We start from the raw sequence: 25281 nt of genomic DNA, 5'->3' as shown, positions 1-25281 counted from the left end.
TGTTTACTTTCATAACAGCTTCCATTCTAGGAGCTAAGTATTCCACAAACTAGGATTCTGAGCCATAGCTTCAGATGGTTTTAGGGCTTAAGTGAGTTCTCAGAGGTTAGAGAGCAAGTCGGTGGCAAAGCTGTGAACAGACTTCCAGTCCTGTGCTTCAACTAGTCTATGCTAACTGCTTTCTGTCACAGATACAGCTGGGTGGGAAACTGTTTTCCTGTTACAAGGGGGGGAATAAGATTTCAAGTTCTTCCCCAAACTGGGGCAAAGTCAGTCACAAGTTTTTCACTAATCAAAAATCTAAACTCTGGATCAGGTTGGTCAAAGCAGTTTGTATTGAGCACACTCAAAATTTTTCAAGTGATTTCAAACTTCTCGTTTCAAAAATGTCAGAACAGGACCTGACAATTTTGAAATGACTCAATTTTTTAAAATGGGAATTCAGCAAAACTGACCCTTTCTTGCAGGAAGTTTTTGGTTTCAACAAATTGGCATTTCTTGCTGGAAAAACACTTTGCTTCTAGATTTGGGTAGGAAATTTTCAAAGTGTTCTAACACCATCACCTGATCTAACCCCTAGACAGCCTATTAAACGCACTTTGTCAAACCATTGGCAAAACGTCTTGTATTTGTCCTTGAGTCAAAGTTCAGTTGGACAGAGTTTCTCTTTAGGGAGAGTGGAACATGTGGTTCCCAGAAATGAGGTTGTGATCCTGATCCTATTTAGACTGTAGCTTTTTTTGAGAGAGAGAGAGAGAGAGAGAGAGAGAGAGAGAGAGAGAGAGGCATTCTGGTTCAAACCTTGGCTGCAATAACATGCAATAACATGCAATATGTGGGAATTCCTCAACTGCAGCTATCTTTCTGTTCTGTTCTCTGGTCACTACTTAACAAAATATACATTTAACCCCAAAGGTTCAGATTAAATCTTTATTTCATCTGTGATTTCCCCTCCCCCCGCCATCACCCCCAAACTCAGATCCTCTTTTTTCCTAAAGCACAAACTGAGCTAATGGCAAATTTGTAGCCTATAATGGCTGACCAACCCTAATTCTTTGCATTATTAGAGATGCAGTGGTTAAGTTCACTAGGCCACTTATTACTACCACATGAGAAAGAGCTATGCTTGTTTCTTACTTGACCCAAACCAGCAAGTACTAGAAATTTCACAGGAGAACCTGGCTTTATTGTGCAATTTCTCAACTGCAGGAGTTCAGGTAAGTCTTTAAATGTTTTGATGATACTAATCTCACACCAGCCCATCAGCAGTGGTTAACAAGACTAGGCTCAGTTGTTCTGGAATAATGACTTTACAAAGTCATACGCTATCTGCCAGCTGAAATCCACATTTGTGCTTGGCTCCTGCTGTTAACATGTTGATCACAGACAAAGCATCCAAAGATTTCAGAGGCTTTCCATCAATTGCCAACAGTCTTTGGCTTATGTACTAAGGCTTTCATGGTTGTCTTTCACCCCAGATATTTTTCTTTTATTAAGCCTAAAAGTAACATTTCCAGGGAATGTGGTGTTCTAGAATGCCACAGCTGCTTTGCAGCTTTCTGATCGTTGATCCACAGATGTAGATAATCACTTTTACAAATTGTGAAAACCAGTTAGGAAACTCGCCTAATATTTTTGGCACCAGTTAAGCTAAGGTAACAGGGTTCACAACCATTGCTACAGCACCTTTCTTTGAAGCCTCTGCAGCTTTTTAAAACTGCTGTATTCATGGCACTTACTCACTGATAGGTCTTTATTCAGGGCTCTCTAAGGCATGTGGGTCTGTTGCAAGATAAAACACATCACCATTACCCCATGGGTAACTGTGTGTCTGCTGAAAATGACTTTGTCCTGAGCTCACCCCCATAGCAACTGCAGGTTTTCCATTAAACATCCTGCAACCTAAAAATGGCCAGCCGCATATTAAAAAGAAAGTTCCAAAATCGAGGCTCTCTACCAAAAAAATGCCCTGCTGCCTATATTCAAAAATTCCCCATCTCGTTTAGGATTGAGAAACACCTTGAATTTCCTCCAAAAGCAGATTTAAGGCTTTGTGCTGTACAAAGCCTAGATACTCTGCTCAACTCAAGCTGCCCCTGTTAACACAGGTGGTTACACTGGCAGGTGGTAGTTAAATTTTGGTGTGGTCTTCACGAATAGCCCTAAATAGAGCAAATTTCAGTTAACCCAGATGGGAGAAGACAGACCTGGAACACTGCTTCAGCAAGGTCTGCCTTCAGGCTAACCAGATGATGGGTATCTTGGGTCACCACTGACACATGGGAATCCAAGAACAGTGATGGTTTTAAAATCATTGACATCTGGGAATAATCCCTCAATGGAGGAAGCAAGCATAATTAGGGACTATATAAATCATGTGGGTGGTTTTAGAAAATTCATGACCATGTAAATGACAAAGTATTGAATTTCACAATTTGCACAGAATGAACTTAACCAGCAAACTTTAGTCAATTTCATTTGTGCCTGTGACTTAAAAAAGAAAAAAAAAAAGACCCATCCATTCTGTTTCCCCGCTAGGTCTTTTTCATACACGCGTGCACAGCACTCAATTCCTCTGCATGTGCACTGCACAGTAAGCTAAGGTAATATTTAAAAGATCCTAGTATGGGGGCATTTTCATGATTTCTGTGCCCCCTATGAAATTGTTATTTACACAATGCCCTAGTTCAGTTTTCACTCTAACCACATCTGCTTCATGCCTATGGAGCATCAATGCAGCATTTATCTTTCAGTGAGGTTCTTACCTTAAACAAAAACTTCCCTAGATCATGCAGAGACTCAGTGGCTCTGGCCACATCAGAAAACCAAAGATTCCGCTCAAACCTACCTAGTCCTTTCTTCATAATATCATTTGATCACATGACATAGCCTCAACATGACAAAACTGACCACAGAAATTGGAAAACTTAAGAAAAATCAGTATATACTAGGGCTGTCAAGCAATTAAAAAATTAATTGCATGATTAATCGCACTATTAAACAATAACAGAATACCATTTATTTACATTTTTTGGATGTTTTCTACATTTTCAAATATATTGATTTCAATTACAACACAGAATACAAAGTGTACAGTGCTCACTTTTTGTTTTTTTACTTGTAATCAAAAATAAATATAAAGAAATAGTATTTTTCAATTCACCTAATACAAGTACTGTAGTGCAATCTTTGTAATGAAAACTGAACTTACAAATGTAGAATTACGTACAAAAAAAACCTGTTTTATTTTTGAACAATGTAAAATTTTAGAGCCTGCAAGTCCACTCAGTCTATTTTTGTTCAGCCAATTGCTCAAACAAGTTTGTTTACATTTGCAGGAGTCAATGCTGTGCTTCTTGTTTACAATGTCACCTGAAAGTGAGAACAGGCATTCGCATGGCACTGTTGTAGCTGACATCGCAAGATATTTACATGCCAGATGCGGTAAAGATTCATATGTCCCTTCATGCTTCAACCACCATTCCAGGGTACATGCATCCATGCTGATGGTGGGTTCTGCTCGATAACAATCCAAAGCAGTGCAGACCGACGCATGTTCATTTTCATCATCTGAGTCAGATGCCACCAGCAGAAGGTTGATTTTCTTTTTTGGTGGTTCGGGTTCTGTAGTTTCCACTTCGGAATGTTGCTCTTCTAAGACTTCTGAAAGCATGCTCCACACCTCATCCCGCTCAGATTTTGGAAGGCACTTCAGATTCGTAAACCTTGGGTCGAGTGCTGTAGCTATCTTTAGAAATCTCACATTAGAACCTTCTTTGCGTTTTGTCAAATCTGCTGTGAAAGTGTTCTTAAAATGAACAAGTGCTGGGTTATCATCCGAGACTGCTATAATATCAAATATATGGCAGAATGTGGGTAAAACAGAAGAGGAGACATACAATTCTTCCCCCAAGAAGTTCAGTCACAAATTTAATTAACGCATTATTCTTTTAACGAGCATCATCAGCATGGAAGCATGTCCTCTGAATGGTGGCCGACGCATGAAGGGGAATATCAATGTTTAGCACATCTGGCATGTAAATACCTTGCAATGCCAGCTACAAAAGTGTCATGTGAACATCTGTTCTCACTTTCTGGTGACATTGTAAATAAGATGAGGGCAGCATTATCTCCTGTAAATGTAAACACACTTTTTTGTCTTAGCGATTGTCTGAACAAGAAGTAGGACTGAGTGGACTTGTAGGCTCTGAAGTTTTACATTTTGTTTTTGAGTGCAGCTATAAAAAAATCTACCTTTGTAAGTTGCACTTTCACAACAAAGAGATTGCACTACAGTACTTGTATGAGGTGAACTGAAAAATATTTTGTTTATCATTTTTGCAGTGCAAATATTTGTAATAATAATATACACTTTGATTTCAATTACAACACAGAATACAATATATATGAAAATGTAGAAAAACATCCAAAATATTTAATAAATTTCAATTGGTATTCTATTGTTTAACGTGAGATTAAAACTGTGATTAATCACAATTAATTTTTTTAAATCATGATTCATTTTTTTGAGTTAATCACATGAGATAACTGCAATTAATCAACAGCCCTAGTATAAACCAAACTTGATAAATTTGGGGAGTTCATTTTTGTTTCCAAAGTCACTTGCTCAACCCTGAACAGATACTCAGTGATCTCTACTTGAAGCCACAAATCTCTGCAATTTTGTCCATGTGCAGACTTCAGGGCATGAATACAAGTGCACAGCTCAAAAAAAATTTTTTTGTTTGTTTGTAGATCCTCTTGCTAGAGAGGGAAGGGGGAGCCCTCCAGTGGGAATAAGCAAACTTCAGAAGGTTCAGAATCTAGTTGTGGCTTAGATAAGTATTTGAACTATCCTAACCATGAGACACCTCTCTGAAACCTTCCCTTCCCGTTTAGCTAATCCTTTCCAATCACAGGACCCTTGCCAACATCCAGCTAAATTCAGGAAGTAGAAAGTTGTTGTCTACATTTAAGTATGTGGCTGTGTTTAAAATCTAGGTCAGGACAGGTTTAAGTTATGAGTAAAGGTTCTGGTCAGTTCTCTATGCTGATCCATCCTAGGGGGGAAAACGGAGCTTCTCCTTTTGTGTACGTAAGTAATCCAATAATGCACTGACTTACATCCTGTGCTAACCCGATGTAGTCTGTAGTACTATCTAAAGGGGAGAAAGGTAGGGAAATCAAGTAACTGAATTTCTATTTATCTCACTAGAACCAAGAGTGTTTTATGTTTTTTGTTCCCCTCCCCTAGTTATGGAATACATGTCACCCACCGGAGCTGGTGCGTCCAACTTTGGAGAAGACACTCAAGATTCTGCGGCTGGATTATGTTGATCTTTATATTATTGAGCTGCCAATGGCATTCAAGGTAAAAAGAAAAGTAGCCCTAATGCTTATCACAATATCTGCCTGCGTGAACCAAGTCCTCTGACTCAAGTAATTCTTCAAACTTACAGACCACTCTTTGTTTAAAAAAGTGGTTCTTTGGTGGCAATGTAATGCTTGACATTCTTTGCATGTGCATATTGCTCTTCATTGAAGAAGACAAAGCACAATAACATCAACTTTGTTAAATGGAGTATCCAGGCCAAATAGAGAGAGCATAAATTGTAAAGTGGAATAAAATGGGCCTTCAGCACTGGTGCTAGGAGAGCTCCTTTAGCTGGGGTCAGAGGGGGGATATTACTCCTGAGGGCACTCTGCACCAAAAAATTACAAATTCTATGCCAAAAAAATTAAAATTCTGTGCATCGTATTTTAAATTTCTGCAAAATTCTGGAAATTTTATTTGTCAAATAAATGTGGAGGCTCCAGCATGGCATTGGGGAGTCCAGATCACTGGCTGCACAGAGGTGGGAAATCACTGTGCAGCTCTTCTCCCCCCTCTCCCGCCCCCCCGCCCTCCCCAGGACACGGACTCAGTGATGAGGCTGCACCCAACCCTGACACAGTGCAAGGACCGCGCCTGCCCCAGAAAAACCCCAGGCCCTGCCCCTCCATGCCAGGTGCACCAGGTATGGGCAGGCAGGCTCAGCAAGGCAGGAACAAAGTGTGGAGGGACTTAGTGTGGAGGGATGCAGGTGCGGGTTGAGAGAGTTCTGTGTGGGGCAATCTGGGTGTGAGTGACTCAGTCGGGGATCTGGGTGCAGAAGGGATCTGGATGCACTGTGGTTTGTTGGGGTTTTTTGGGTGCAATGGTAATGGAACTCTGCAGAGGGTCCAGGTGAAGGTGGTTGGGCCTCAGCTGGGGGGATGGGTGTCTGGGTGTGAGGGGGATAGGGCTCAGTTGGGGGTCCAGATGCTGGAGGAGTGGGACTCAGTGGGGTGGGGATCCAGGTGCAACTGGCTGGGGCTTGGTGGGGTGGGTATCCAGATGCGGGTAGCTCGGGGTTGTCCAAGTGCAGGGGGAATGGGGCTCATCAGTGGGGTTCTGAGTGCGGGGTGGGGTGAGGGTCTGGGTATGAGGGGTCTGGATGCATGGGGGTTGGGTGGATGGGGGAGCAGCTCCCTTTACAGGGATCCCTCCCCCCGCAGCTGAGGAGCAATGGGTGCAGTAAGGGGGAAAGTTTGCAGAGCTTCCTGTAGCTGGGGGACAAATCTAGGGGTGGGTCTGACCCGGCCCTAGATGCTGTGCAGGGGAAGAGGAAGTCCTGTCTTCTCCAGCCCAGCCCAGCCATGCCTAGACTACCACCTGAGCCCGGTGCAGACTAGGAGCCACCAGCCTGGTCTTCCCCAGTCCTGCCTTCTGCCCCACAGTGATTTACGTCTTTGCCGGCTGCCCTGGGCACCCGAAACATACTGCTGGGGAGAGTCACATGACCATTCTAGTGGCTTCCCTTTGCTTCCCCATCAGGAAGTCATTTTTCTGCGGGGAAGCAAAGAAATCTGCAGGGGACAGAATTCCCTCAGGAGTAGGATATAGAAGTCTGTAATAGCCTATGAAGCCATTTAGGAGCCTAGTGCACTATCCCCATTTTCCAGATAGAGCATGGGCTGGGTCATAGAGTCCAATTCCCTGCTATTAAAGGCAACCACATTGTTTAACCCCTTTTGTAAGTTCCATCTTAAAACCACTTAAGTTTCTTGTCCCCTGTTGGAAGGTTGTTCTAGAATCAAACTCCTCTGATGGTTGGAAACCTTTTTAATTTCCAATCTAAATTCATTTATGGCCAGATGGGAAGATTAACAGGAGTTAAGTGACTTACAAGGCAACACTGAATTAGTGGTAAAATTAGGGAATAAAACCGTTCTGACTCCCAGCTTTGTTCCAACCACTAGAGAGTCTCCATAGTATTTAAAGATATTGTGCAAACCATTTTCACAAAATCTTGCATATCTGCTTGTTTGTGGCAGTCAGCTAGACAGACAGCTTTAGGAGGACAGACCTAGCATCTAAACTTGGGTTCTCTGAGGCAGAAATTTAAACAATCATGACTTCTTGTTCCCTCATTCTGGGGATCACTGGTGTTTGAGGAACTGGTATAATTTCTTGCAGTGTTGCCAACTCTTGCAATTTTATGACCACTCTCATGAGATTTGGTGCTTTTTTTCTTGAAGCCCCAGCTCTTAAACAATCTCAGGGGCTGGGAGGATTATAAAAGGAGATCACTAGCCCTCATGGTTTCAGAGAGAAAGTTGAAAACACAATGCAAGTGCTCCTCAGAGGCTTAAACCGGAAGGCAAATATAAAAAACCCAAACAGAACTAAGGCATTCATAATTTGAGGGGGGATGGGGAGGCTGGATCACTTTTAAATGCTCTGAGTGGACAATACTGCTTCCACCAAGAAAGGAATCTACCTGAGTCTTTTGTTTCCTGACAACTCTCAGAGCTCATGCCTTCCTGTGACTGGTGCATTCAAATGCCAGTACCTCTAGAGATCAGAAACCAACACATGGAACTCACTCAGAGGCCCTACATTCCCTTCGCTCCTATAGAAGTGGCATCCTGTTCCTTACACAAGAGTAATTGGCCTCAGATGTTAAGGATTATGTAAAGCAAGCTCTAGTATGGAACCCTTTTAGGTGCACTTTAGAAAATAGTTCCCACCATCTGGAATTTCCGGTTTCCTTTTACTCCTGTTGCTTTCCTCCCATAGTTCATTCTCCCATATGGTGAAGGTCAGTGTCCCACAAAATAAAGATATTGACAGCTGCCTTTTAATAAATCTACTTCTGATTCCCTAAATCCTGCACCAAGATGCTCTCAGTTGCAGTCCTGAAGCTCCACTCATGCATCCCTTTGGGGAGGGGAAAAATCCCTTTCTTTCTAATACAATATGCAGTGAAGTATGGAGCAATGTCTGGACCAAAATCTGGGAAGCATCTCTTGGAACTGGAACAGTTGTTTCTGCAAAAACTACACACAAGGCAGGATTTGTTGGGACAGCTTTCCAGCGCTCCCCATCTGCAACAGCTATTGTTGGGCTAGGTGCTGTTTAATCTCCCTAAAGCGTCTTCAAATTTAAGTTTAAATTTGTGTGTTAATAGTACTCTATCAATTGGCACACAGATTTGTGTATTTTGTATAGTAACAGTTGTGCCAGCACACATTTGCCACAGAAAGTGGCATCACATTACAAAAAACTCATATTTTGCCCCAGACAGAGGCTTGCTAGTTGAAGGAGACTTCCTTTCTTGCAGCCAAAAAATCTTACCTGCAAAATGAGCCTTTCATGAATATGTGAAAATATTGATGCTTGAGGCAAAATCCACAAACATGCCTCTTGTAAAATTGTAAACTCATCTCTTTACTGATTTTACTGATGCAAACTTTTTTCATATAGCTCTTTGGGAGGACTTTGTTCTGAGAGTAAAACAAAAAAATTCACTCTGGAAGAGTTCTGAATATATCCAGAAAGGCTTGATATGTGGATTCTTCTAGTGTCTCCCATCACCATTATATCTGAATGCATCCCAAGAGAAAATAGATAGGTACATTGGCTGATTTTGATTAACTTCCTGCCTTCTTCCCCAGATGCAGTAGTGGCTAGGAATTGTTAAATAGCCATTTCTCTCTACCTTTCTTTTTTATTGCCAAGTTAAAGTGGGTTTGACCCTTAGCTCTGAAGGCAGTGAGATCTCGAGACCTTATTTCTTCTGGAAATGAGTGGGCGGGTCTATTTAAGATGGACAAATTGTAGGTGGAAAAAAGCATTTCTTGTACTCATGGGAAGAAGTCTCTGAAGGTCTAGTAACCACAATTGCTTCATTTTCCAAACTGTCTGCCTCTTCCCATCAGCATTGCCTCCATCTTGTCTGGTTCATATTCAGCCAGATCTTTCATCTAGATGCTTTCTCTGGAATGCAGGTAGCTGTGAGATGGTCCTATTTGCATCAATGATCAAGGGAATGTAGAGAGGAGTACCATCTGCCTACTATGGGTTTTTCAGACACTGGCATCTTAACTTCCTACAGCAGCTCCATGTAGATGTTGTTATAAAGGATGTTATAAACCTTGTGGAAATGCACAGGAGGGCACTCTGGATCTTGCTGTTTCTTTGAGCCTTTCTTTTTCTTTGCTGTCTAGAATATTAATACTAGGAGCAAAGGAATTTGGAGGTGATCCCAAGTTAAACATTCCCTTTCTATCTAATGAGAGATGGCCCTAAAACCAAACTCCTGGATCCAGATCCAACCCATAAACTCTGAGTTGGCTGGAAGTCCACACCTGCTTTGCAACAACCCTTACCTTTGTAATGATCCCTATAGAAGACGCCAAATTTTGGAGTAGGATGTTGCAGAATCCTGAAAAGTTTTGGCTAGGATCCCATGTTCATAAAGAACTCCAAACCCCTCTCTACTCTTCTCTCGCTCTCACCCAATTTAAGATGGAAAAGACCTAAATGCCATCTTACTTTTTCCTGACAGTGCAAGGTTCTTCTAATAAGACATAGTAAGAATTAATAATAGTAATAGGCCTGTCTCTTGGGTCTTGCTTTAAGGAATGGTCTCATTTTTGAGGCAAAAAAACCTACACTTAACTCCACTTCATGCTCCAATCTCTGAAATGTGAGGATGCTTTGTTGTACTAAGGTTCATTTTCACCCTAAAATGTCTTGCAGTTGCATGTGTTGAATGTGGTGGCGCCAGTCACTGAGCACATTAGTCACAGCTGCGTATTCCTGAGGAATTACCCTGTCGACACGTCACCCCGCACTTTTTGAACTATGGCCATCTGAAGTCAGATCAGCTACCAGACACCACAAAAGGCATTTAAGGAAACAAAGTGAAACTAATATCCGATGAATGATTGACATTTTAAAATATACTGCCTGTAGTAGCAACAAATTGATCAGCAAATGAGAGAAAGTGGTGCACTTATGTACCAGGCCTACGGATGCTTGCAAGCATCCTTAAAGTGCTCTCTGGGGTATCAAGGGAGATAGGAGAACTTGGGGCATGATCCTGAAAGATTCTTGGCACATCCTGCCAGGTGTCCAATGCATACAACTCTCATTAGCATCACTGGGAGTTGGTCCTGCAAGATTGTCTTGCAATATCAGATGTTTAACTTGCATTGCTCTTCAGTGTCCCTGAATGGTAAATAGCACAAGCAAGCAGCATTGGAGGGGAATTGGGCTTTTGCAATAGTCTAGCCATGTGGAAATGTTTGGCTGCCACAATGGAATATCTGGGAAATAGGCGATTAGACTCCGGAAAGCCATCCCCTCTTGCAACCTCCAGGATCATGGCACAAATCAAATGGAACTTTTTACTGCATAGCCATATGAGGGGAATATTTCAGGAAGTGCACTTAATGATTATAGCATCAAAGTGCTGGTAGATGAAGGGAGGATGTGGCAAGCGCAATATGAATAACCTTTTGAACTTGGTGTGTTTAGAAAGCCTCTGGATTTTTGTCCACTGATAAATGTAGAGAGTATGTGTAAAACCTCCGTTCTGAGTAGTGGAAGCTGAAAACTATGACTTTGTTCTTTCAGCCTGGAGATGCAATCTACCCGAGAGATGAAAATGGAAAATATATCTACCATGAGACAAACTTATGTGCTACTTGGGAGGTACGCAGTTGTAACATTCCTATGCATTTAAACGCCATCACATCTGGGAAAGTGGCTCCTCTGCACTCTGGCTGAGGAACCTTGACAAGGCAATGTAGGTAAACTTGCATTTCCACTGACCGTGCTACTGACTCCCTGGATAAAGGGACTTCTGTGTGCAGGGGTGTCTCATTCCACCAGCATTAAGCAGACTCTGAGGGTACAGCTATGCAGCAAATGAAGGTGTGACTAGCGCAGACAGGCGCGCCTGTGATAGCTTTAATCTAGCTCATACAGATAACAAAAGTGAAGATGTCAGCTTGGGCTAGCAGCCCAGTATGAGCCTGCTGAGGACTATGGGTGGCTGTCTTGGGCTGCTAGCCAATGCCAACATGTCTTTACTACCAGCAAAAAGAAAGCTAGCACATATGCCAACACGTGCTAAAATCACACTTTGCATCCAATGAAGTGAGCTGTAGCCCACGAAAGCTTTGCTCAGATAAATTGGTTAGTCGCTAAAGTGCCACGTACTCCTTTTCTTTTTGCAAATACAGACTAACATGGCTGCTACTCTGAAACTGACTTTATTTACATGTAGATGTATCCAAAAATGTTTTTAGAAATGCCTTTTCACACTCCCTGATCAAGACATTGCACTTGTCTTGGATTAGTTGGGGCTTCTGGAACTGTTCGACTAGTTTGTTGTGGGCTCTCAGAGACCACCACGTTCATTGCAGTTGTAGCCTTTCAAGTCTTACTACTTTCAAAGAGATGGAGGAGATAGTGGTCCTTGGTAACATATGACTAGCTCCTTCTTGGTAACAGAAGATGTAGTTTCAAGGTAGGATAGAAAATTATGTTGCCTCACAAAAAATAACTCTCCCTCTGTTCTGGGGTATAAGTTACCATAAGGGTATTCAACATTTCTTTTAATTACGAGGACTTTAGAACAGTGGCTCTCAACCTTTCCAGACTACTGTACACCTTTCAGTAGTTTCACCTCACTTAAACTACTTGCTTACAAAATCAGACAAAAATACAGAATTGTCACAGCACACTATTATGGAAAAATTGCTTACTTTCTCATTTTTACCATATAATAAATCAATTGGAATATAAATATTGTACTTACATTTCAGTGTATAGTATATAGAGCAGTATTAAGTCATTGTATGTATGAAATTTTAGTTTGTACTGACTTGGCTACTGCTTTTTATGTAACTACACTGTAAAACTAGGCAAATATGTAGATGAGTTGCTGTACCCCCTGGAAGACCTCTGCGTACCCTCCGGGGTATGCATACCCCTGGTTGAGAACCACTGCTTTAGAGGGTAGTAGAACTGCATAGAGGTGCTGAATTCTGAATTGTCAATGGGCTGTGCCTTTCAAGGTTCCCACCTTTTAAATATCTCAAACCTGCCCTTACTTAGAAGTAGAAACTTTGGTTCAAGTAAAGGGGACAGGGCAATATACAACCCATCCTTAGTCACATCTAGACACCACACTTTTTTTCTTACACCACAGGTAAAAGGGAGTCTGGATCTCAGTCTAGTCCTCACTTTTGCACATCCTATAACATGATTTTGGAAATTAATTGATCTTTAAATATTCATGGTAAATAGGCCCAATGGCCTGTGATGGGATGTTAGATGGGGTGGGATCTGAGTTACTACAGAGAATTCTTCTTGGGTATCTGGCTGGTGAATCTTGCCCATATGCTCAGGGTTTAGCTGATCGCCATATTTGGGGTCGGGAAGGAATTTTCCTCCAGGGCAGATTGGAAGAGGCCCTGGAGGTTTTTCACCTTCCTCTGTAGCATGGGGCACGGGTCACTTGCTGGAGGATTCTCTGCTCCTTGAAGTCTTTAAACCACGATTTGAGGACTTCAATAGCTCAGACATAGGTGACAGGTTTTTCACAGGAGTGGGTGAGTGAGATTCTGTGACCTGCGTTGTGCAGGAGGTCAGAGTAGATGATCATAATGGTCCCTTCTGACCTTAGTATCTATGAATCTATGAATAAGCCATGTGGCTTTTAACAATTTACTCAGCACAAGCAGCCATCTCTCCTCAAGAGACGGAAATAGCCCAGGGTGCTACATGTCCAAATTGAATCTACACTGGCAAAAGTTGCATAGTGATGCCCTGCACTGGCTTAGCATGAGCTGCTGTTGGTCAAGATTTGGACACAATGGCAAAATTCTGAGGTGGGCTCCCAGGGCTGGAATAAGAGAGGGGGTGCTTCCATGGAACACAGTTGTGTGGGTAACTTCCAGAATAGCTGCTCACGATATGCTTGGCCTGAGCCCGTGCTGTTAGTTCCTCAGATTCACAAGTCAAATTCACTTAAACATGAAAGAAAAACATCTGTCAAACTTTCTCTGTTCAGTCCCTGCAGCTTGTTACCCTCAATCTGTTTCTTATTGTAAGGCTCTAGTGTAACATGACAGCCTCAGTAACAATAGGCAGGAAAAACCCAGCTGCTGCCGCTGAGAAGGGGTCATCGCTGCCTGTAAATATTAGGATCAGTCTATATACAGCCAGCTAAACTCCTCCCTGGAGTAATTTAATTGTTTCAGTGTGGCTTCAGCAGCCAGGATTGTGGCTATTCTTGTTGCCTCACTGTTGAATGATGAAAATCATATGACAAGAAGAGGCCAGCCAGAGGCCATAAAATAAATGGAGCCTTTTGCTTCCCTAATTCCCCTATTCATTTAAATCAGAAAAGGATAATAAAACTGACAAGCAGGACATTCAGTACCCAGATGTTGGAGACAAGAGTAGAGTCTACTGTAACTCTGCTTCATTGCACCACTGAATAGCCACTGCATTCATCAGAGGGGTTTTGGGAGAGAGGAGTATCTCTAAGTAAAGATACTCTTCTCCTGTTAATGAAGCATGGCATCAACTAAAAGCAGAGTATCAGAGGATACTTAATGAAGGAATTATTGTATGTTTACCTTGTTTGTATAAGCTTCCTTAACTGCATAGCTATATTGGTTTGAAATGCAAATCCTGTATTCCTCTCAGCCCCATCTTCTCCTCCCGCTTCATTTTGCAATGAAGTCTTAATGCTGATTTTTGTGATGCACAATTTCATGGCAACACTTTGGCATAAAATTATGACTTAACTGTAGACTCTGGCAGGAGGAGAGCCTGGACTAACACTTGCACAGCTGAAATAATAGCTGGGGTAATTCAGAAAGTGACAGGGAAGAGAAGCTATCTCTTGTTCAGATGTTGTCTCCCTTTCCCCACCCCTAAAGCTGGAGCAGTGTGGCAGTCCCTCTAAAATTTGAAATAAAACTCTGGAAATGAACATGTGAAATGTATAAGTGCTGTATCTCAAATGTTTCTTCTGATTTGCTCTGCTTCCTGGGAAAATTCTACCCTAGTATGAAGTAACATTGAAATCTGAGGTGCCTTGGTTTGGTCTTCTGAAAATCTATGGCTGCATGAGAATTGAGTTTAGAATAGGAACAAAGCATCAACAGGAGTGCTAGTCCCTCCAAAGTAAAGGCCTTTCCTGTAAAGCATGCACACTTAACTCTCTAGACAGAGTCCCGAGTAAAGTATATTTCACCTAGCTAATAATGCTTACTTTCCTCCGCTGGAAGGTTTCTATTGAGGCTTTCTTTCTAATGCTCCCCGTTGCTATCTTTGCAGGCTTTGGAAGCATGTAAAGATGCCGGCTTGGCAAAATCTATTGGAGTGTCCAACTTCAACCGCAGGCAGCTGGAAATGATTCTGAATAAGCCAGGGCTCAAGCACAAACCTGTCAGCAATCAGGTATGATCCTAAGCAGAACCCTAACTCTACCTGAAACTGGCACTGTGGTACGGTGCTCAGAGGGACTACAAATACTTCTGCACAGATGACCTACTGCAGGTAGTAAGCTATCCACCATACCGCCAAACATTGAAAGCCAAACTTTCCTTCTTAAGAGTGAGCATGACTGATTTTTCACTCTACACTCAATATAAATATCCAAATTTGCTGGGAACATCCATTTCCTTCCAGATCCCTCTCCAGTGCTTGAAAACCTGAGTTTGTCCCATGGTGTATGAGTTTTAAGGGCTGTATGAATCCTTGTCACTGCAGACATGATCAAAAGGATTCAGCCATGTACTCAAGTGATCCAAGAAAGTTCCCAACAGGCTAACCAGCCATCAGTTACCTCATTTAAAACAATTAGAGCCCAGCCCTATAGCATATGGGATATTGTGCTTTATGTGTCTGCTATAAGGAACGATCTCTAAGAAACTACAACAAGCCAAGAATCTAAGGCACTCTTTTCTATGTCCTTTCCACAGGTAATTCTGTGGAGGTACTAGACCAAAGAACTAACTTAGCAATAAGACCATGTCATGCCATCAGCTTAAGCTAAACTTGCCACTGAAGTCAATGGTCAAGTCTAAGTAAAATCATGACAACGGGGTCCACAACCATTTATTTCTAAGTAGCTGGTCTGGATACAAGTCATTAGCATCTGGTGGTGGTTAGGGTGGCTTCTGATTTGGAGCTGGAGAGATGGTGTTAGAGATGTCCAGTGACTGATATCGTGATTAGTGCTAATAGATATCCTTGTTAGCAGCATCAGAAGAGAGGCCAAAGATTGTATGGGAAAAAGAGGAAACTATCCTTTCACCCTCTGAAGTTGGCCTTGGAGGGACACTGACAAGGTAGTATTGGGGAAGTCTGCCACTGTCCTTGTACCTGTTCTTTGGCTACGCAGGAGTTTCCTTGCCTCTGTGGCTGTCATTCTAATACTTTTTCCCACCACCAGCATTAAAGATCAAGTTATCAAACAAGCACTAAACACCATAACTGCTTCTGGCTGGATTGTCTGACTCCATTCCCCCCCCTCCAAGAGTACATCAATACTACCCTCTGTCTGGGCCTAATGAAGATGCAAGGAAGAAGGTTCTGATTTAAAAAAAAAAAGCAATTCTTAGGGGTTTGTATCAACTTCAGGAACTTATTATAAGAGCAAGCTGCTTGTATACCTCAGGAATGGATCTCCGAGAAATTTGAACACATAGCCAGAAAAACTCACTGTGGGTGATAGTACAGAATAGCTGCAGCCTGGAAAGGCAGAGGTTTGCAGCAGTCCATACAAAAAAATGTGGGTTTTATTTATTTATTTCCCTCAATTTTCTGCTGATGGCATAAGCTGTCACCAACTTTCTGGAGGGAAACTAAGATGGAAGCAGCCATCATTCTGGCTACAAAGAGAAGAGAAAAATACAATCATCAGGTAGCCAAGATGCTCCTGCCTCCTGGCATAGATCTCTATTCAGATGGCTATACATAAGTGTTGGGCAGAACATAAAGGCTGGTGAGTCAGGTCAACAGTTACCCTCATGCTCCCAATCTCTCTTCCATATCTTGTTTGCCATCTATCCACTGGGGAGAAGGCAAATTTCCCCCCATGTAATTACAATCATGAATTGCAAAGGTGTTAAACGGTCTGAATTGTTTCCCAAAAAGGAGGTCCACATTCCTCTTAGACTACTGTATATCTTGATTTTTTCCCCCCCCTCTTGCCTGGACATGGCTCAAGGTCTGTCATCATTGGAGCTGGGTGAAGCTTTTCAGCTGATACATCTTTAGCTGAAAAATGCAGATTTGGGGTCAACCAGAATATTAGAATTCATGTTGAATTTGCAGAATTGTTTAGATCAAACCTAAAATTCTAAAACTCTAAACTTCTCATTTGGACACATTTGAAATTAAACATTTTTTCCCCCAAATCAAAACTACTTTTCATTTTAAAAACTCGAAAAGCTTAGAAAAATGAAGTGTTTTGTTTCAGGTCAACTTCTCAGTGAATCAAAAGTTTCAAAGTTTCTTTTGGGTTGATCCGGAACACACTCTTTTTGATATGGCCAGCAAAGTGAAAAATCAATTATTTCCACAGCTCCTGTCACAGTCTTTCCCCTGGGAAGGTCAGGATGACCTGCCACCACCAGGATGGCCTGGATTTGAATGATTAATCTAGGGGGTAAAAGGTTCCATTTTCTTAAAACATTTTCCCCTACAATCTCTAATTCATCTGAGATTATAATTGGTCAAACATGCAGAAAGAGATGTCAAGACATTATTCAGTATCTGTCACTATTTAATTTAATTGCTCCTTCTGTTTCATTCATGTAGGTTGAATGCCACCCATATTTCACCCAGCCCAAGCTCTTAGAATTTTGTAGACAACATGACATTGTCATTGTTGGGTACAGTCCACTAGGAACCGCAAGGGATGAAACGTGGTAAGTCTTCATACTAGCCTCACTTGTGCGGTGAACATTGCTACTAGAGAGTTGCAAGTCTCCCCACAGAGATCCAGCAAAAAGTAATATTATGGCTTCTCCCAAATGCTTGCTATCCTCCAGTGAGGCAAGTATGAGCATTTGAAGCTGGGCTTCTCCTCTTTTTGGAAACATGCTTCAGAGAAGCCAAAGTTCTTAATTTGGAATTTGGGTAAATCTACCTCACCATCCCTTTTACTAAGATGTAGCTTCTCAGCTCTAACCTGGGAATCCAAAATGTGATTTCCAGTATTCCTAAGGCCAGCAGGCTATACAGGGTACGTCTACACTGCAGCTGAGAGCAATCCTCACAGCCTGGGTAGATGGACTGAAGTTAGCGCACTAAAATTAGCAGTGTGGACATTCCAGCTCTGACGTAAGACCACCCAACCCCCTGGGTCTGAGCGCAAGTGGCTTGCCCAATTCTCCACTGGAGCTGCACTGTTTTTTAGTGTGCTGGCATATGTCTCTTGACTTGTGCTGGGAGGCTTGCTCCCAGCTGCAGTGTAGACATAGGCAGCACTGACTAACCCTCTGAAGTGATCTCCTTGCCTTGCTCTGTCAATAGGGAATGTCAGTGAGTCAGCCCCATACAGTTGGCCAGAAGAGAGGCAACTATAATATAGAGCTATGAAATGAGTAGCTGCATGGTGGGCAAACACTAGATCGTTTAGGGCACCAAACAGAACAGAGGACCTACCCAGTGGAAAACAAGTAGAACTCTTCCTAGAAGTCATGAGGAACATCTCTCCTCTCTTCTCCACACAACTGATCCCATGATAACTTGATCTGGGCTGTTTAATACCTGACTCAGAAGCAGATCAGGATTATCAGGAAACAAAGGTACAGTATCAGGCTTCCCAAAGGCTAGAAGATGCCTGTACGCTTTGAACCTGATCAGAGGTTAGAGGTGGACAACTTATTAGATCACCCAGTCCATCTCTCTGCTCATGTAGGACTGATCCCCTTGGTACATTTTCCTAGAGTCCTGTTCTGTTTACTTGTAAAAGTTCCAACGGGTGTTGCTTCCTGTGAGAGACTAACTGCCTTCCAAATCTTATTGCATGATTTACTGTTCAGCTCATGTACTACTGTAATATATTTGACAATCAAACTTTTCCAAACACTTTCCATATTGAATAGGATGAGTGCTGGCTCATGATCTGTAAACTGCAGGTCGAGAGTGGGCAGATGAACTTACGCATGTTACTTCCACAAATCTTATTGTTTGACAGAGGCAGTGGGAAAACCGTATAAACATGGTGATAACTGATGCATTTAGAATTAATCTTCATTTCATAACAGATTGTCTGAATCAGTTTTTGCTTCAGATTTCTGCTCTCTGCCTCTTTTCTTTAAATATTCCAGAATCAAAATAAAACACCCTTCTTTTTCCTTTTTTCCCCCCCCCCAATTTAAGGGTAAATGTGTCTTCCCCTCCTTTACTGAAGGACCCTGTCCTGAATGCCATTGGGGAAAAATACAACAAGACGGCAGCACAGGTTGTTCTGCGCTTCAACATCCAACGAGGGGTGGTGGTCATTCCCAAAAGCTTCCATCCACAGCGGATCAAAGAAAACTTCCAGGTAAGTTATAGATTTGTCTCTGCTCCACTGATATTGCTGACCCCTGCTTAGAACATCTTCCCCTTCTCTCCTGAGGCAGAGAGGAGGCTTAACCATCCCGGAAACCTTTTCTATGTTGACTCTTACTCACCATCATTTCTATCACTTGGTGATGGTGCAATAGAGGGGAAGCTAGTATGGACAGGACACTGGACTCTTCATCAGTGTCATCTAGACCTATTCTGAGCAGGCTAAAATTCCAGCAGCCGGTCTACACTAGTGCTCCCATGTGTAGTAGTGCAACAGTGAGAGATCAAGTAACACTGAATCTCCCTTGCTGCGGATTACTCCTAATCTCCTCTTTTTCCCTAGATTTTTGACTTCTCACTCACTGGCAAGGAAATGAAGGACATTGAAGCCCTGAATAAAAACACCCGTTACGTGGAGATGCTGATGTAAGTCCAAGCTGAATCCCAGCCCTAGAGCAAGTGAATGGAGGCTCCTGAACAGTGCTGGGTTCTTAATGTAAACCCTGCCATGTCAACACTTCCATATACAATCACATCTACCTTATTTCAAGAGGTTCTCTTACGGTGATAAAAGGGCATCTGAATTTCAAACATCAAAGCGTAGGGGTGTTCAGGTCTAGTGGTTCAGCACATAAGATGACTTGTAAAACTTCAAAATTTGCAACATTTGCATATGGTTCAGAGTCTGAACAGCCTCCTAGGTCAAGGGGTAGGTAGGTGGTATTTGGCTCAGTTCCATCTCTGTTTCAAAACTCTCTCCCCTCTTTCCTCAAGTGGTGGTGACTGTCCCAGACAGCTAAGGAGCATGCTGTGGAGCTCACTCAGTAAAAGGAATCACTCAACAATTGTCACTGACTCCTAGGAGTGGAGTACTGTCTCTTGCCTCTGCTGCGCTGCCATTGTTTTCCTCATATCAGCGGTGTCACAGTTCAAGGCAACTGCACCTGTATTTCCCCTTAGTGGTGCAGTAAGGGCATCCATTCTTAGGCTTCTGGCTCCCCACATGTTGCCTCTCTTGAGTGGTGTCAGGGTTCCCTCCCCAGTCTGAACTCTAGGGTACAGATGTGGGAACCCCACATGAAAGACCCCCTAAGCTTATTTCTACCAGCTTAGTTAAAAACGTCCCCAAGGCACAAATTCTTTCTTGTCCTTCGAACGGTATTGCTGCCACCACCAAGTGAGTTAGACAAAGATTTAGGAAAAGGACCACTTGGAGTTCCTGTTTCCCCAAAATATCCCCCGCAAGCCCCTTCACCCCCTTTCCTGAGGAGGCTTGAAAGTAAACAAGGTGAGCACAGACCAGACCCTTTGGGTTTTTAGGACACTAAAAGCCCCAATTGGATTCTTAAAAACAGAACCTTTATTATAAAGAAAAAAAGTAAAAGAAACACCTCTGTAAAATCAGGATGGAAAATAATTTTACAGGGTAATAAGATTTAAAACACAGAGGATTCCCCTCTAGGCAAAACTTTAAAGTTACAAAAGAACAGGAATAAACCTTGCTCTTAGTATAGGGAAAATTCACAAGCTAAAACAAAAGATACTCTAACACATTTCCTTGCTATTACTTACTATTTCTGTCATTTTAGATGTATCATTCAGTAGGAGCTGGATTACTTGGTTGGTCTCTCTCTCTTTGTCGCCAGAGAGAACAACAAAAGCCCAAAACAAAACTCTTCCCCCACAGATTTGAAAGTATCTTCTCCCCTTATTGGTCCTTTTGGTCAGGTGCCAACCAGGTTATCTGAGTTTCTTAACTCTTTACAGGTAAAGGAGGGATTTTATACTATCCTTGGCTGTATGCTTATGACACGCCCCCCCAAATCATAGACCGTGCTGGACAGCCTGCTCCACACTGGCTGTGATTTCTTCCTGGAGCTCTAGGAGAAAACAGAATTAATAAGACACATGCACCTTTAGATATACTATTGTTTATATAAAAATTAACAATATTTTCCACATTTCAAGTATGATTTTAACCAGTTGATTCTGGGAAACTTTCACGGGAGAGTGCATCAGCCACTTTGTTAGAAGCTCCTGAAATCTGTTCTATTTCAAAATAAAAATCTTGGAGAGCTAAACTCCCACAAAGAAGTTTTTTGTTATCGTCCTTGATGGTGTGAAGTCACTTCAGCGCAGCATGGTCGGTATGCAGGTGGAAACGCCGTCCCCAAATGTATGGGCGTAGCTTTTCCAGCACGTACACAATGGCGTAACATTCCTTTTCGCTGATTGACCAGTGGCGTTCCCTCTCAGACAGTGTTTTTGCTGAGAAACATGACAGGATGGAATTCTTGATCCGGTCCTTCCTGCATTAAAACTGCTCCCACACCATGCTCGGATGCATCTGTGGTTACTAGGAAAGGTTTGTCAAAGTCTGGGGCCCTTAGCACAGGGTCAGACATGAGTGTCGCTTTAAGCTGGTTAAAGGCCTTCTGACACTCTTCGGTCCACTGAACAGCATTTGGCTGTTTCTTTTTGGTTAGGTCTGTCAGTGGGGCGGCGATTTGGCTGTATTGCGGTAGAAATCACCTGTAATATCCGGCCAAGCCTAAGAAGGATTGGACCTGTTTCTTTGACTTTGGGACAGGCCACTTTCGGATAGCATCCACTTTGGCCTGTAGGGGGTTGATAGTTCCTTGACCCACCTGGTGTCCAAGGTAAGTCACTCTGTTTAGGCCTATTTGACACTTCTTAGCCTTAATAGTTAGTCCTGCCTCCCTTATGCGCTTGAAGACTTTTTGCAGATGCTCCATGTGTTCTGCCCATGAATCAGAAAAGATGGCCACATCATCAAGGTAGATGACTGCAGATTCTCCCAATCCTGCTAGGAGACTATCTACAAGTTTTTGGAAAGTGCTGGGTGCATTTCGCAGCCTGAAAGGGAGCACATTAAATTCATACAGCCCTACATGGGTGATAAAGGCTGACCTTTCCTTGGCGGATTCATCCAGCAGTACTTGCCAGTACCCCTTGGTTAAGTCTAAGGTAGAGATGAACTGGGCATGTCCCAGTTTCTCCAATAGCTCATCTGTGCATGGCATTGGATAGTTGTCTGGGCGAGTTACAGCATTTAGTTTATGGTAGTCCACGCTAAAGCGTATCTCCCCATCTGGTTTGGGAACTAGAACCACTGGAGATGCCCATGCACTGTTAGAGGGGTGGATTACACCCATCTGTAGCATGTCCTGGATATCCTGTTCTTTAGCAGTTTTGGCTCGAGGAGACAACCGGTAAGGTTGGGCTCTAATTGGGCGAGCATTACCTGTGTCAATGGAGTGGTATGACCGTTCGGTCCATCCTGGGGTGGCTGAGAACATCGACGTGAAGCTAGTGCACAGCTCCTTGATTTGCTGTCGCTGCAGATGTCCAAGGGTCATGGAGAGGTTCACCTCTTCCATGCCACTGTCACTTTTTCCTTCATAGTAGACACCTTCAGGCCACTCAGCGTCATCTCCTCCCTGGGCTGTAAACTGACAAAACTTTAATTCTCTGGAATAAAAAGGCTTTAGAGAATTAACATGGTACACTTTAGGCTTTAGGTTTGAGATGGGGGATGCTATGAGATAGTTAACAGCTCCCAGGAGCTCTTGGACCGCAAATGGCCCTTCCCACCATGCTTCCATCTTATGGGCCTGGAGCGCCGTCAAGACCATGACCCAGTCCCCGACTTTGAAGGAATGCTCTCTGGCATGTTTATCATACCAGGTCTTTTGCTCTTCCTGAGGATCTGTTAGGTTTTCTCTAGCAAGGGCTAAAGAGTCTCGGAGGGTGTTTTGTAGGTTGTTTACAAAGTCCAGAATGTTAGTTCGTGGAGAAGGCGTAAACCCCTCCCATTGTTGTTTCATCAACTGTAATGACCCCTTAACCTTGCGGCCATACACAAGTTCAAATGGTGAAAACCCTAAACTGGGACGTGGTACAGCTCTGTAGGCAAAGAGCAACTGCTGCAGCACTAGGTCTCAATCATTGGAGTGCTCATTTACGAATTTACATACTATGGCCCCCAAAGTTCCATTAAACTTCTCCAGCAGGCCATTTTTTTGATGGTGGTAAGGGGTGGCAACCAAGTGGTTCACCCCATGAGCTTCCTAAAGGCTTTTCATGGTTCCTGCCAGAAAATTAGTTCCCGAATCCATAAGGTTGTCGGAGGGCCAACCTACCCTTGCAAAAATGTCTGTCTGTTAATGTCTGGCACACACTTTTAGCCCTGGTGTTGCTTAGAGCTACTGCTTCTGGCCATCAGGTGGCAAAATCCATGAAAGTCAGTAGGTACTGCTTTCCTCTGGGTGTCTTTTTTGGAAAACGACCCAGAATATCCACAGCTACTTGCTGCAATGGAAACTCAATGATGGGGAGCGGCTGGAGACGGACTTTGACCTGGTCTTGGGGTTTTCCCCACTCTTTGGCACACCTCACAAGACTGGACATAGGTAGAAATGTTCTTGCCCATTGTCTCCCAGTGGAATGATTTCCCCAAACGGTCTTTGGTCCTGTTCACCCTAGCATGGCCACTAGGATGATTGTGGGCTAAGCTCAAGAGCTTTATCCAGTACTTAGTTGGAATTACCGACTGTCTTTGAGGATGCCAGTCTTCCTGGTGCCTACCCAAAAGAGTTTCCTTCTATAAAACTCCTCTTTCTACCACAAACTGGAATCTATTAGAAGAGCTGAGAGGTGGTGGGTTGTTCCATGCTGCCATCCAAGCTCCCTGGAGCTTTCATCTGCTTCCTGCTCAGCCTGGAACTGTTCCCTTGATGCTGGAGACATCAGTTCTGCACTGGATTGTGGACTTGGGCTTGGTCCTTCTGGAAGCGATGTGGGTAATAGGGCTGTTTCTGCTGACTGTGAACCGCTCTCCGCTGGTGCACTATGTTGGGTTTCAGGCTCCGGTTGAGCCTCTTGCGCAGGTTTAGCTGCTGCTACCAGTGCGGGCTTGGTGGTGTCCTCTGGTGTTAGAGTTGCTGACTGGGTTGTAAATGCTGGATTCAGTGCTGCCAATGGTTCTGGTGCTGGTTGCTCTGCCGGTTCTGGGACTGGATCCACTACTGCTGTTGCAGACGTTGAGGTGGGCTCCGGTTCCACCACCTCAGTCTGGGTCTCTGGTAACACAGACTGGGCCCTTGTAGAAGGCTCAGGAACAGAGCTAGGTATGAAGGCTTGCTTAGCCTGGCTGTGGCTGACAATTCCCACCCTCTTGGCTAGCTTCACATGGTTGGCCAAGTCTTCCCCGAGCAGCATGGGAATGGGATAATCTTTATAGACTGCAAAAGTCCACATTCTTGACCAGCCCTTGTATTGGACAGGCAACTTGGCTGTAGGCAAGTCAAAAGAGGTTGCCTTGAAAGGTTGAATCATCACTTGGGCCTCTGGGTTGATGAATTTGGGGTCCACTAGGGATTGGTGGATAGCTGACACTTGTGCTCCAGTGTCCCTCCACGCGATAACCTTCTTCCCACCCACACTCACAGTTTCCCTTTGCTCTGAGGGTATCTGGGAGTCATCTGGGCCTGAGGACCTTTGGTGTGACCCCGGTGCAATGAACTGCAATCTGTTAGGGTTCTTGGGGCAGTTGGTCTTTACATGCCCCAGCTCGTTACATTTAAAATGTCACCCAGCTGACTGGTCACTGGGGCGAGGTGGGTTGCTGGAGAATGCTGTGGTGGGACGATAAGGTGTCTGGGGTTTTCCTTGGGGTGTAGTTGGAGCCTTGGGCTGCACCCGGGGATATGGGGTGGTCTCAGGGTGCCCCTTCTGGTATCCCCCCAAACTGCGACCAGGGTTGTTCCTCTCTGCTACCTCCACCCGGTTTGTTCCGATTTGCTCCGCCTCTCTGGTGGTCTGGGACTGCTTGTATTGATCAGCATAAGAAGCAAGACATTCTGCTGAATCCATTTTCTTATCCCATAAACACTGTTTTACATCATCATTGCTCATTAGTCAGGAACTGCTCCTGGACAACCAAATCACACATTCCTTTCAAAGCTAGTTACACCCCTTCCTTTGACCCATTTATCGAACAGATCCTTCATCTGGTTTACATAAACCATGTTACTTAGTCCAGCCCTTCTCTTAAGGGCTCTAAATTTCACTCTGTAAATTTCAGGTGTAATTTAAAATTGCTTCAAAACCAAATCCTTAAATTTGCCATAGTCAGAAGCATCCTCAATAGGCATCTTGTTGAATATGTCCAGAGCTCTTCCAGTCAATTTTGCGACCAATGTGGTCATCTTGTGATCTTCAGGAATCGCATGGAGGGTGCACAGTCTTTCAAAGGTGATGAAATATTCAACAATATCACTGGATTTATCATACTGTGGACATAGTCGTTCCCATTTGTGGATTTTTGGGGAGGTGGAGCCACTTGCTGAAGGGTTTTG

General features: G+C 43.3%; 1 protein-coding gene across 2 annotated transcripts in view; it reads left to right on the top strand.

The window, feature by feature from the left end:
• Positions 1-25281, top strand: part of AKR1D1 (aldo-keto reductase family 1 member D1) — a 146201-nt gene that overhangs the window by 115009 nt on the left and 5911 nt on the right. For both annotated transcript variants that reach the window (XM_073330070.1, XM_073330061.1), the window contains exons 3-8: positions 5255-5371; positions 10946-11023; positions 14669-14791; positions 17159-17268; positions 18728-18893; positions 19245-19327. In XM_073330070.1, coding sequence (XP_073186171.1) covers positions 5255-5371; positions 10946-11023; positions 14669-14791; positions 17159-17268; positions 18728-18893; positions 19245-19327 — 677 coding nt within the window. The remainder of the gene's footprint in view (positions 1-5254; positions 5372-10945; positions 11024-14668; positions 14792-17158; positions 17269-18727; positions 18894-19244; positions 19328-25281) is intronic.

This window comes from Lepidochelys kempii, chromosome 1, assembly GCF_965140265.1.
Source record: "Lepidochelys kempii isolate rLepKem1 chromosome 1, rLepKem1.hap2, whole genome shotgun sequence".
Taxonomy (NCBI): domain Eukaryota; kingdom Metazoa; phylum Chordata; order Testudines; family Cheloniidae; genus Lepidochelys; species Lepidochelys kempii.
The sequence above is the reverse complement of the archived record's forward strand: the minus strand, read 5'-3'. Positions and strand labels throughout refer to the sequence as shown.